At 56.8% G+C, this 12,215-nt stretch overlaps 1 protein-coding gene across 1 annotated transcript in view; it reads left to right on the top strand.

Annotated features, from left to right (window-relative positions):
- Window positions 1–1,651, top strand: part of TXN2 (thioredoxin 2) — a 10,335-nt gene extending 8,684 nt beyond the window's left edge. Inside the window, exon 4 of the mRNA XM_069490149.1 lies at window positions 1,050–1,651. Within this exon, the coding sequence (XP_069346250.1) occupies window positions 1,050–1,163 (114 nt within the window). The 3' untranslated portion in view covers window positions 1,164–1,651. The remainder of the gene's footprint in view (window positions 1–1,049) is intronic.
- The last annotated feature ends 10,564 nt before the right edge of the window (window positions 1,652–12,215 follow it).

Below are 12,215 nucleotides of genomic sequence, written 5' to 3'. Positions count from 1 at the left end.
CAGGCAGGGAGCCCGGGCAGCAGAGACCTCGAGCTGTGGCCTTGTCACCGTTCCGAGTAATCTATGCGGGTCCCCGAGGGAGCCCAGGAAATGCTTCAGAGACCAAGAATGCTCTTCCCATCTGCCTCCAACCCCCCATATAAGCGTCAGATCATGTATGGCAGAGTCCTCCTCCCACACTGTCCAGTAGGAGTCGGGGAATTTCTGGACCCTGTTAGCCATTCAGGGCAGCGAGAAAACGTGGCTCTCTCGGGGCTCCGCGTTACATTTTCCTCTGCGGCCACCATCTGGTGAGTGCCCGCTGTGTACCAGGCACAGAACCAGCTTCCTCCTGCCAGGCACTGTGCTGAGTCTTTCCTTGCATGATCTCATTCAGCCCTCACACCCTGCAGTGAGCACTGTTAGTGTCTCCGCCCTGCTGGTGAGAGCACTGAGACTCGGAGTGAAAAACTGGCTTGCCCTGTCCACCTGGCGGGTAGAAGACGGATCAGATCGGGTCGGCGCCAGAGCCTGAGCTCCAGAGCACTCGGCTCATTCTCGAATCTTTAATCCCTATCCCAGACCCTCAATGTAGACGTTATCCCTGCTTTAAGGAAGAGGACACTGAGGCTCAAAAAGGTGGTGTGACCTGGCCACGCCCCTGGCTAGTGAGTGCAAAGCCTGGCTTTGAACTCTCCCCTGGCCCTGTCTCCCCGGGGCCAGGCCGCCCCTCGGTTCCTCCCCCAGCCCTGGCCTGCAGCTGCATGGGTTATTTTCATCTCCTGTCATTCCAGCCAAACCACCAGGCCAGTGAGTCAGTCTCGCGGTTGAGGGGGGAGGGTGCTACTGAGAGCCCGCAGTGGAAGAAGTTTCTCCGATGGGTGGGCCTCCGGGCCTTGCCGTGCCCCTGCACCAGGGGGTGGGCCACTCTCCTTTGGCCCCACCCACCCATGGCTTTGAGCAGTCACTACCCTGCATAAGCTACCAGCCTTCCCCACAAAGGCTCAGGAATGGCAGTTGAGAAGAGTTCACGTCCAAGTGACCTTGACTCCCTTGTCCCCTCCATCCAGGTGTCAGCGGTGCCCACCGTGCTGGCCATCAAGAACGGGGATGTGGTGGACAAGTTTGTGGGCATCAAGGATGAGGACCAGCTGGAGGCCTTCTTGAAGAAGCTGATTGGCTGACAAGCAGGGAAGAGTCCTGATTGCCTGGGACCCCTGTGATCCCAGGGAGGGACCCCCATAGAACTCACAGCCCTTATGTGCTGGCCCTTCCTGCCACCTCCCTCTGTCTGGCCCTTGAGAGACCAGCCTCCAAACGGAGCCACACATGCTCCTGAGCCGTGACCGCCAGGGCGGCCGTCAGAGGAGTGGTGCTGCTGCTGACCTGGGGACAGCGCCTTCCCACCCACCCTGTCTTGTCTGCTCCCTCTAGGGCTTGTCGCAGTCCCCCGGTGCTTGGGGAGAGCCCGGGCCGGCCGCAGCGCTCCTGGTCACAGCAACACCTCGGGCCTCACCTCCTTGGTCCCTCCTGATGTGAACCTCTGCCTCCTGCATCTTTCTGTCCTGCTGCAGTTTTGTAAAAAGAAAAACAAAGAAAGAAGAAACCCAAACAAGTGAGAGTAATACGTAATTCTCTCATTTTTTGTAGATCTGTAATAAAGAACTTTATGTGATCCCTTGTTCCTCCTGCTGTGAAGAACTGGCCCGGGCCCCACACTAAAATCTCAGTAGCTGCCCTGTCCCCTGCCCCCCCAAAAGAGCCACCTCCTCTTTCCCGTTCCACCTTCCTCCCAGATACGAGGGCAGAGGACAGATGTGGGGCTGGGGGAGCCCTGGAGATCCTTGACTCTGGAAGGCTCCAGACCCCAGCCTCCATCACACTAGCTGGCCCCTTGGTTCTCTGAGCAGGAGGCTTAACTATGAACAGATCAGATCAGTAAAGCTAGAGGTGTGCACTGTTGACAACTCCCGTTCTGTCTGCGCTCAGAGCACTTGGGACCCTTTTCCAGGAGGCTCAGCCACTGTCCCTGTTTCCTCTTCTGCCCCTCCACCCCCTCCCCTTAACCAGCCACTCCTGTTAGTAACTTGTCAGTGGTGGCCGCTGTTCTGGGGACACCTTCACACACATGGTCCTTGTGCCCTCATAAGGCAAGAGACTGTTGTCCCCGTTACCCAGATGAAGACACCAAGGCTCACGGGATGCAGATTTAGGGTTTGTGCCCAGACGAGGTTGCCTCTGGAGCCTGGGCTCTTGCAGCTGACCCCTTCGTCCTCCTGGGGCCTCCTCCACCGACCGGCTCCCACAGGGCTCAGGCCGTCCTTCCTGTATGTGCCGCAGGAACTCCTGGTCCCCAGCTCCCCTTGGCCATGGAGGAGTTTGCCAAGGCAACCAGGCTCGCCAGCCAGGGAAGCCTTCCCTCTGCCCCCCCTCCCAGGGCCAGGCTGTCATTCTGGCTCGGGTCCCTGGATGAGGTACCAGCTTCCTGCGAGTCTTGGGCACCTTGGGAAGGCTGCCATGACTGATGCAGGAGAGTTGGGTTGGCTCAGAAGAGGGGCCTGTGGCCTCTGGAAGACCACAGGCCCAGGATCTGTCGTAGGCGGGTGGAGACGGACAAACCAGCAACTGGTATTTGTGGAGAAGGAAGCTCGTCTAGTGAGCGTTCTGTGAAGGCCACCAGTGTAAGATGATGACAACAGCCATGTGGTCAGGGGGACCCGTGGGCACCAGGCCGTGTTCCGAGCATCTTACCTGCAGCTCCCACGGCAAGGCGGTAGTGTCGTCTCTCCTGGGTTCCACCTGAGACCTGCTCAGGTTAAGGAACTTGTCCGAGGTCAGGAAGTCGGTGAGTGGCTGGGCCGGGATTCAGAGCTAGCAGCCTGTCCCCTGCTCCTAAGCACCACCCTCACCACCTGCTGTCATCTGATAAGAAGTTGTGTGGATGATCTGCTGCTCACGGCAAGCCAAGAGGCAGGTACGCAGGTATACGTCAGCTCATTTTACAGGAGAGGAGTGATCAGAGGTTGCATAAGTTCTGCAGGGACACCGGTGAGTAAGGGACAGGACAGAACGGGCACCTGCCTCCAGAGCCCGGCCCTTTCCACCCAGCCCGGCTGCCGCTCCTTAAAAGGCACCGTTTGCCAAGCACTTTTTATACACATTACCTCATTTAATTCCACTCTTGTGAGGCAGGCATTATTTCCATATTATAAGTAAAGAAACCGGTTCAGAGAGATTGACTTGCCCAGGGTCATATCTAAAAAGTGACGATGCCAAATTTGAGCCCAGTGGGGGTCTGACCTCTCTGCCCCGGGTAGGCGTGGAGAACGGCTGGCAGAGGCCTCGGGCCAGGGCCAGGGCCTGGGCGCTGCCCCAGCTCCCTCTCCTTAAAAGGTGTGCTGCCCGGCGAGGTGAGCCCGTGGCGGTGGCTGTCCCAGGTTGGCAGTCTCTGCCCGTGAGGCTGTTCATGGCCCTGAGTCACTGGCTGGGAGCACAGAATCCTCTGGGTGATCCCGTTTGACCAATTCCACGGTGCTGACCTCACCAGGGTACCGCTGCCTCTGCGTCGTCACCCTCTGTCACCCTCTGGGTGCCGCATTGGGCTCCAGGGCTATGGAAGGGGTTGGCACCTATTGAAACCTTTAGCTGCCAGGTTGGGAAGCCCAGGAAAGGGGCCAGGTCACAGGCTCCCCCTGCGCCCCAAGACCTCCCAGGGTGTGGCTTCCAGACATTTATTCTGCCACCACCGAGTGTATCCCGTTGCCTGCAGGGAGGAGGCAGGGATGGAAGCTTGAATGGTCATCACCAACTCCAGTCCCTCCTAAAGGTGTAGAACACTATAGGGACACCAACCCTGCCCTCCGGGAGCTTGTGCCCCAGAGACACCAGAGCAAGGGGGTGCGGGTCATTGCTGAGCTGGTGTCAGGGCAGCTTGAAGGGACCTCAGGTTATCCCGCTTCCCTCGCAAGGGCACAGGGAGGCAGACTTGCCCAGGTCGCAGCACCTTTGCAGCAGGGCTACCAACGGCCTTGAGAGCAGCCAGCCCTAAAGTGAAAACAAGGCTTGGCCTTTCCCTCCCTTGGCTTCAGAGGAAGGGGATGAGGAGGGCAGACCCCGGGGCCAACCTGTCAGGTCAAGAGGATGTTGACAGTGCTGCTGCCACTGCCTTCCCAGCAGTCCCTGCCCCTGCAAGGGGACCAGGGCCAGCTCGGCCCCCACCCCAGCCGCCTGGGGAAAGCTGCTCCGGAAATTGAAAGTAACTGGCCAGGCTGCGGAAATCCCACACGTGTGGGCCCTGGGCTGGGAAGGGCCCAGAAAACAATGTTGGGGCCGTGTCCACGGAGGGCAGGATGCTGTGTGACAAGCAAGGCTTCCAAGCATGCTGTCGCGGTTCCTCTCCGCTGCCTGGAACACCAGCTGCAGGTGTGACCCTGAACCCCGGCCCCCATGGCTGGAGCCTGTGGCTCTGCAGGAAGTCTGGGCCACTAGTGGTTCTAAGGAGCCTCATCTCTCCAGCCACCTCCTGGCAGCCCTTTGGCAGCTGGGAGCCACCAGCAGCCACTCCACAGTGATGTAAGTAGGGCAGGAAGACTCAGATCTCATTGTGTGACCTTGGGCAAGTTGCTTCACCATTCTGAGGCTCAGTTTTCCCAGCAGTAAAATGGGACCGATAAGGATGGCTAGCACTTGCCGAGTGCTGTCAACGCATCCTCCCGTTTCAGTGGTAAAAGCAAACCCCAAGGTACGACTGTTACCATGGCCATTTTACAGATGAGCAACCTGAGGCTCAGAGAGCTTAAGTAACTTGGCGCAACCAGGCGTCCAAGCCTGGATTTGATTCCACAGTCTGTGTTTCTGCCCATTAGCTACACTGCTTTCTCGCTGGGGCAGATTTTTCACCATTTTGGGCCCCAGTTGCAAATTGGGGCTAATGAGAGTCACTGCCAGGTGAGGTCATGGCACGGAACTCGAAGTGCCCTGGCACCTAGTGGAGCTCCAGGAGCGTTGGCTGCTTTGCTGTCGCCTTCCCCGAGGTCCCCCTTCTCTAAGCTACATCTTAGATGGGAAACACCAGGCTTCCCGGGATAAGGACCCCAGCACCCGCCATGCCAGGGGCTGTCACTGTACCAGGCTGAGGGCCTTACATCCAGGCCAGCGTCCTGGCCCTGAGCCCTGCCACCGCCTCCTCCTGCACTAGAGCTGGCTCGGCCGTGCCTGTGTCTTGGGCAGCCCTTGGGAGCTAGGGTGCGTCCAAGGAGGGAGGCTTCGATGGGGCTCCGGTTCCAGCCTCTCTCTCACTAGCCAAGCCTCAGTTTTCTTCATCTCTGAAATGGAAGGTCAGTGCCCTCCTCGTCGTAGGTGACAGATTGACATGGGATCATGAATGCAGTGTTAGAGCATGATGCAATTATGCGGGCAGTACCCTGTTAAACGTTTCTGTCATTACACATGGGCACTAGGTGGCAAGGGCCACCATAGCAATACCACAGACTGGGTGACTTGAACAATGGAAATTTATTGTGTCGCGGGTCTGAGGCCTGAAAGTCCAAGATCAAGGCACCAGCAGGATTGGTTTCTCCGGAAGCCTCCCTGCTTGGCTCGCCAACGGCCACCCCCTCTCTGGGTCTTCGTGGGGGTTTTCCTCGCTCAGGGACATGCCCCACGTCTCTCTGTGTGTTCCAATGTCTTCTTATAGGGACACCAGGCAGACTGGATCAGGGCCCACCCCAGGGGCCTCATTGTACCTTAATCCCCTCTTTAAAGGGCCTGCCTCCAAATACAGTCACATTCTGAGGCGCTGGGGTTGGGGGGACAGAGTTCAGCTCCTGACGGCATGTCACAGTTTAACCCCACGGCTGACACACAGAGGTGCTGGTCCCTGTTGTAGACGGTCTCCAGTGCGTCAGCTGGCTCGATGCTCCTGCTGCGACGAGCCGGGAGGTGGGTCCCAGTAGCAGGACCAGTTTATGGATGAGGACATCGAGGCACAGAGACCCCAGGTCACACAGCTAGGAGGGACACACAGGATTCAAACCCGCCCCACAGCAGCTCCCTGCACCCACACAGCCACCCTGTGGCGTGTCGCTTCTCAAACCAGGGCAAGTCACTCAGCTCAGCTCACATTGCTAACCTTTCCCCCATCGTTGGATATTTAGATGTTTTTCAGTTAATATTTTTTCCACTATAAAGTTGGAACAAACTTGTTTGGACATAAAAGCTTATTTCTTCTTTTGGATTTTATAGAATTGAGATTTCCAGGGCAAAGGGAGCATTTTATTGTCCCTGAGAGCGTTGAAGGAGTGTCCCCAGGCCTGAAACCGGAGCTGGGTTCCACCTGCACCTCCCACCTGCCGGTTTACTTTGGGGGAGGGGAGGCGGAACGGCAGGAATGTCCTCAGACGGGGCTCAGCTCTGCCCCACCTCTGCCTTAGAAAGTTCCAGGCCCCAAATTCTAGCATTTCTGAGACCCTGAGCCCAAAGCAATGGTTCATATAAGGATGTGGTTATGGTTATGGGTCTGGGGTAGGACCTAAGAATGTGCATTTTCTTTTTCTTTCTTTTTTTCTTTTTTCTTTATCTCTTCAAATTCCTTTTTTGCCAAGAAAAGGTACATTTTAAAAGCCCTGGGGATCCAGGACTACCCTTTGAGAAAACTTCGTTCCTGAGGCTACAGCCCTCTCCCAGCCCATCCTAGAGCAGCTCTTCCGGGAGCACCTTCCCGGGAGCACGGTCTGCAAGGGGAACGAAAGAGTGAGGTGTGTAACCTTGCGAGAGTTACCTGAACCTGTGCCCCTCTCCTCACCCAGGAGGCCTGGCTGGGCCAGTATCTCTGCCACGTCCTGTGTGACTTTGGGCGCCGTGTCTTCCCTACCCCATGAAACAGACATACTCGTAGTTCCCATCTCACAGGCCCCTGTGATGCTGAGATAGGGAAGGAAGCTACCAAGTCTGGACCAGGAGAGGGAAATGGAAGCCCAGAGATGGTGTGGGCCCAGCCTGGGGTCAACCAGCAAGCAAAAGGCGAGAATCCCAAGGTGGCTCTGAGCTCCCACTGCCCGTCCTGGGATTGCTCTTGCCTGAGGCTGGCAGGGAGATTGAGGGAGAGAAATATTTCTAAAGAGGGGAGGCAGGAACTAATCCCCAAGAGGCCCCTTTCCCCACCAAGTCCCTGGACCCAGGAAAGGCCTGGGTTCCCTGCCTGCACTTGCTTGCTCAGCTGGGTACCCACGCAGTCAGGAATGACTTTAAAGTGGCCGCAGGTGAGGGACTGGCTGCCCAGCGGGCACGGTGTTTGCTCAGCACTTGGCCCTAACCACTGAGCCACAGCCAGGCCAACTTCAGAGCAGCGGCTCTCAGGCCACAAGAGCAGGAGCCTCCTCCTCAGCGAAGGGGAGGGCCCTCTGCTGGGCCAGCCCACGCCCTCCCTGCCCTGCGGCTCTGGCCCCCTGCGTGGGGAACCAGCAGAGAGGCCAGCTCCCCCAGTGGCCCAGCAGGAGGAGGCAGGCGGAGCTGGGTTTGCTCAGGCCAGGGTAGCCTGGGAAGATGGAGCTGTTGTTTGTGCACGTGAGGCTGGGGCGCGCCCCCTTGCTCACTCAGGCGTGCTTGGCCTCTGGTGCCTCCTCTCCCGGGCTGCATTTCCCAGAACTCTGCTCCCCGGTCAGGAGCCTCGGGGCAGGAAGGCCCTCAGAGACCAGCTCCAACTCCCTGGGTTTACAGAGGAAGCCAGGGCCCAGCGAGGGCAGGGGACAGGCCTGAGGTCAGCTGGGGAGTGGCCAAGTCGGGACGGGGCTCTTCTGAAACCCTGGCTAACCACTCCCTCCTGCAGCTGTCCAAGGACCAGACTGCTGGCGCTGTGTCTTCTGCCCGTCTCCCTGCGAGACTGCAAGTCACAGAGGGCGGGGACTGGCCTTGTCTTGACTCCTGGAGCCAGGCGGAGGGCCTGGTTCTGAAGTGGCCCATGAGTCCATGACCAAGTGAGTCACACACCTCACCCCCAAGCCAGTGCCCCTCTGTGTCTTGTCCCCAACCCCACTGTGCTGTGAGTCTGACTCTTTGCAGAATCAGAGAGAGTGTGATTATTGTTTTGAGACAGAGTCTCATTCTGTCACCCAGGCTGGAGTGCAGTGGCCTCATCATAGCTCACTGCAGCCTCCAATTCCCGGGTTCAAACAATCCTCCTGCCTCAGCCTCCCAAAATGCTGGGATTCCAGCCGTGAGCCACCGCGCCCAGCCTAGAGAGTGTGATTTTTTATTTTTTTTAGTCTCCTAGACCCATCTCCCCTTCAGGAAACTCAGTAAAAAGCTTTGGAATAAAGGGATGGGCCCGGAGGTTGAGGGGAGGCTGGCGGACCTCAGAGACTAGGGTTTGGCACTGGGTCTAGGGTGACCCACCATCCTGGTTTGCCTGACATGAGAGGGATTTCTGGGACATGGGACTCTGAGTGCTAAAGGAAGTACACGTTGGTCACCCTGGTGCTGGATCTGCCATTCACTGTGTAACCAGGGGGACTTCGCTTCACCTCTCACGCCTCACGGGTTTATCTGGAAAACAGGGTCAACATTTATCCCATGTCCCTCCCATTTGCCATGGAGCTCTGGGTGACTAAGGAGAGAACATTAGAATGTGCTACCTCCTGGCAGATGATGAGGGGTGGTGGCCATCACAGTGAGGGACCTCCTCTTCTCTCCCCACCTCCACTGCCTGAAATTCATTCATTCACCAACAAACACTGGTTCAGCACCTACTATGTGCCACGGGACATGCATGGCTAGGAAAGGAAGAGCCCAGCCCTCAGGGAACTCACAACATGTGCCTGGGTAGTTAGAGCACAGTAAGATGAATTTGTTCAATGAGCAGCTACTATATGCCAAGCACTGCCTTAACCATTTTACAAACGTTAACTCGATCCTCACTATAACACAGTGAGGTGGGGATTACTTGATCCCTATTTTGCAGATGAGGAAATTGACACTGAGAATGGTTAAATAACCAGTAGAAATACCAGGAAGAGGACCCCAAGAAGCATCTTTTTGAAGAGTGAGCACGTGTCTGGGTGTGTGCAAAGGAGGGGCTTTCCAGAAGGCAGCAGCACGTGCCAAGTTGGAAGCATGGAACAGCATCCTGTGACCAGGGAACTGTGAGCTCGCGGAGGCCTGTGTGCTGAGCCCAGGGCTGGCACTTACCCTGGGTGACCGGTGGCTGAGAAGAGCTTTAAGGAGTGGAAGGCTGGTAGCAGAGAAACCATTGGGCAGATTTGGGTTTTCAAGGATCTGGGCTGCCAGGAGAGCTTGGGGGAGAAGGCTGGGGGCAAGGAGACCAGTGGGCTACCTCACGCTGTCGCCTTCCTCTTAGGGTTAAAGTCTTGTCCCACCAAGCAGGGTCCAGTTAGCCCAACACTTCTGATGGCTCAATGGCTAATGTTTAGTGAGGCGCGGGCGCAGCCTGGGGTTACAGACTTCCTTTGTGCCAGTCCAAGAAAGGTGCGCGCCTGGGGCAGCCAGGTCAGGCTCGGTAACTGAGTGCTCCAGCGTGGAGGTCACTTAAAGGCCCCTCCCCCGGCTACACAGTGAGGACCTGCAGCCTGGTGGGCTGAAGGAAGAAACGCCCCACGGCCACTAGGCGAGTCAGTGCCCTGGCCGGGCCTGGCTGGGGAAGGCAGGCCCAGGGTTTCCGTAAGTCGAGCCCCTGAGGGGCTGAGCCGGGCGTGGATCTCAGCCTGGGTAGGGGCCCCTCTCGGGCCCCCGGGGCGTCACAGGGGAGGCCCCGCCCTGGCGGAGAAGTCTTGCCCAGGAGTTAGGGCGGGCCTAGGGGCGGGGCCCACAAGGTGGGACGCCCCGCCCACGGCCAGCCCGGCCCCGCCCCTCCCGCGCCTCTCCTGCCCATATAAGGCGAGCGCCAGCCGCGCGCCCCTGGTGGAGTGGTTGTCGTCACCTGTGTCCGCCTGCCCGCCCAGGGCACCTTCCTAAGGCCACGCCCCCTGCGCCTTCCTGCCGGGAACTGCCGCCCCGCCCCGCTGTCCGCGGGGAAGCTGCCCTGGGGCGCAAGCTCTGTCTGCGCTAGCGTGGCCCCAGCCACACCCCGCCGCACGGCCCGGCACCTGCATCCCGCTGCGTCCGGATGCGCAGGGGCTGGGGCCAGGAGGCGAGCGGGGAGAGGCTGGTCGGCCAGCAAGTGTGTGTTTAGTGGGACATGGGGGGCATCCTAGGCTACCCAAAAGCCAAGAGTGGGGGTAGGAGGAAAATCAGCCTCCCTCCAGGGCTGCCCGGCCCACGGGCACCTGCTAAGTGCCCCGCATTGAACTCACCTTTGAAAACATTAATCTACTTATACCGCAAGGGGCGGAGTCCGGCGCAGTGAAAGCCAACACAATAGAGCTGCACACCCTGGGTTCGAATTTGACTAGGTTGCTTGATGGCTTTGTGAACTGCAGGCAAGTTGTGTAATTTTTCTGTGCCTCAGTTTCCTCATCTGTAAAGTGGGGATCATAATGGCTCATTCCTCGGGGTCGCGGTGAGTGTTCAATGTCAGCAATTTTCTGAAGTTTTCAGTAGTGTTATTTGCTAGCCCTTGATAAAACAGTTGATCTCTAAAAGGCCATGTCCCCAAGGGGCAGAGATGAGACCAAACCCCGGTGTCTGTGACTAAACGCAGCCTCAGGGCCTGGTCTTGTCTACCAGTGTTAGGGGCTACAGGTGCAGCTTTTTAAAACCGCAGGGACTTATTTTTCACCTCCCAGTAAATCCTGGTTAGGGTCAAGGAGAAGGTCTGGTACTAGGATATTACTCCTCCTGAACAATCTCCCTTTTCAGCAACAGAAAGTCGTCAGACTGGGAGCCTTGGGCAGGAGACAGAGCTGGGTAAATTTAATAACATGACTTTATTTTTTATGATTTTAGTGTTTCTATCGAGAGTTTAGAATTAGTAGGCTGCATGGTAGTGGCATAATATTCACTTAATCTTTTCAGTATGAAAATGTTCAGACAGACATACAAGGGTAGAGAACGTAGTACAATGAATGACTCCTTCACATTCACTTTAAAAACATATAAATGTGTTAAAATGTGAGCTGAGAAAAGAAGAAAATAAAAATACAAGGGGTGTGTTTATTAGGGATCCACAGCTGTGAAAGAAGAAATAAAGAAAAGTGCAAGGGTGCAAGGGCAAAACTGGCTTGCAACTGTGTCCGGTCTGGCACGTCCTGCCGGCGGCTCCGCTGGGCTGAGTGGGAGCGCTGGGAGGGGGGCGTCTGGGCCCCTGGCAGCCTCAGCCCTGGCTCTGCCTGGGTGGCACACACCTGCCGCACGCAGATTCCTCCGTGCCAGAGCGCCCCACTCGGCTGCCTCTAGACTCAAGTCTCCCCGCCTGGGTTCCCACTGCCTCCGCCCTCATATGCTGCCCACCTGGCCCCAGGGAATCAACCTTGAACACCAGAGCCGGAGGAATTTTCTAAACCGTGAATCTGATTACCTGTCTCTTTCCCCTTTAAACCACCCCCACGGTTCCGCAGTGCATGCAGGAGCAAGACCCAGCCCGTAGCCGGACACATGTGCCGTGTGTGGTCTGGAGCCACAGACCTCTGGGCCCCTTCTGCCATTTCCTCTTGACACTTCACTGTCAAGCCCACCTGGACCATTTGCAGCTTCCTGAAGGGCCATTCGGTAAATATTTAGCGTGTTAGGACGCCGCACCAGAGATGCTGCTCAGCGTTGGTGAGCAGTCCAGCAGGCGAGGTCCACACCCTCCCTTGGAGTTTACGGCTTACTGGGGCAGTGAAATGAAATTTTTTTAAATATAGAAACGGGGTCTCACTGTGTTCTTTGTGGCCCAGATTAGATTGCAGGGGCACAATCATAGCTCACTGTAACCTCCAACTCCTGGGCTCAAGTGATCCTCCTGCCTCAGCCTCCCGAGTAGAGAGGACTACAGGTGCGCACCACCACATCCAGCTAATTTTTAAAGTTTTTTGTATTTAAAGGCATTAGTGGAAAGAAAATAATTACAAAAATAAATAAATTAAAAAATAAAAATAATAAGAAAGTTTTTTGTAGGGATGGGGGGACGGGTCTCACTATGTTGTCCGGGCCCGTCTCCAACTCCTGGCCTGAAGGGCTCCTCCTCCTACCTCTGCCTCCCCAAGTGCTGGGATTACAGGCATGAGCAACTGCACCTGGCCCATAAACGTGAAATTTTAAAAAAAATTCAGGATGTGCTATAAGAGAGTTTTTGCCTTTTACTT

The sequence above is a fragment of the Eulemur rufifrons genome, chromosome 16 (genome assembly GCF_041146395.1).
Source record: "Eulemur rufifrons isolate Redbay chromosome 16, OSU_ERuf_1, whole genome shotgun sequence".
NCBI classification, from domain to species: Eukaryota; Metazoa; Chordata; class Mammalia; order Primates; family Lemuridae; genus Eulemur; species Eulemur rufifrons.
Note: the sequence above shows the minus strand (reverse complement) of the source record. Positions and strands in the feature narration are given on the sequence as shown.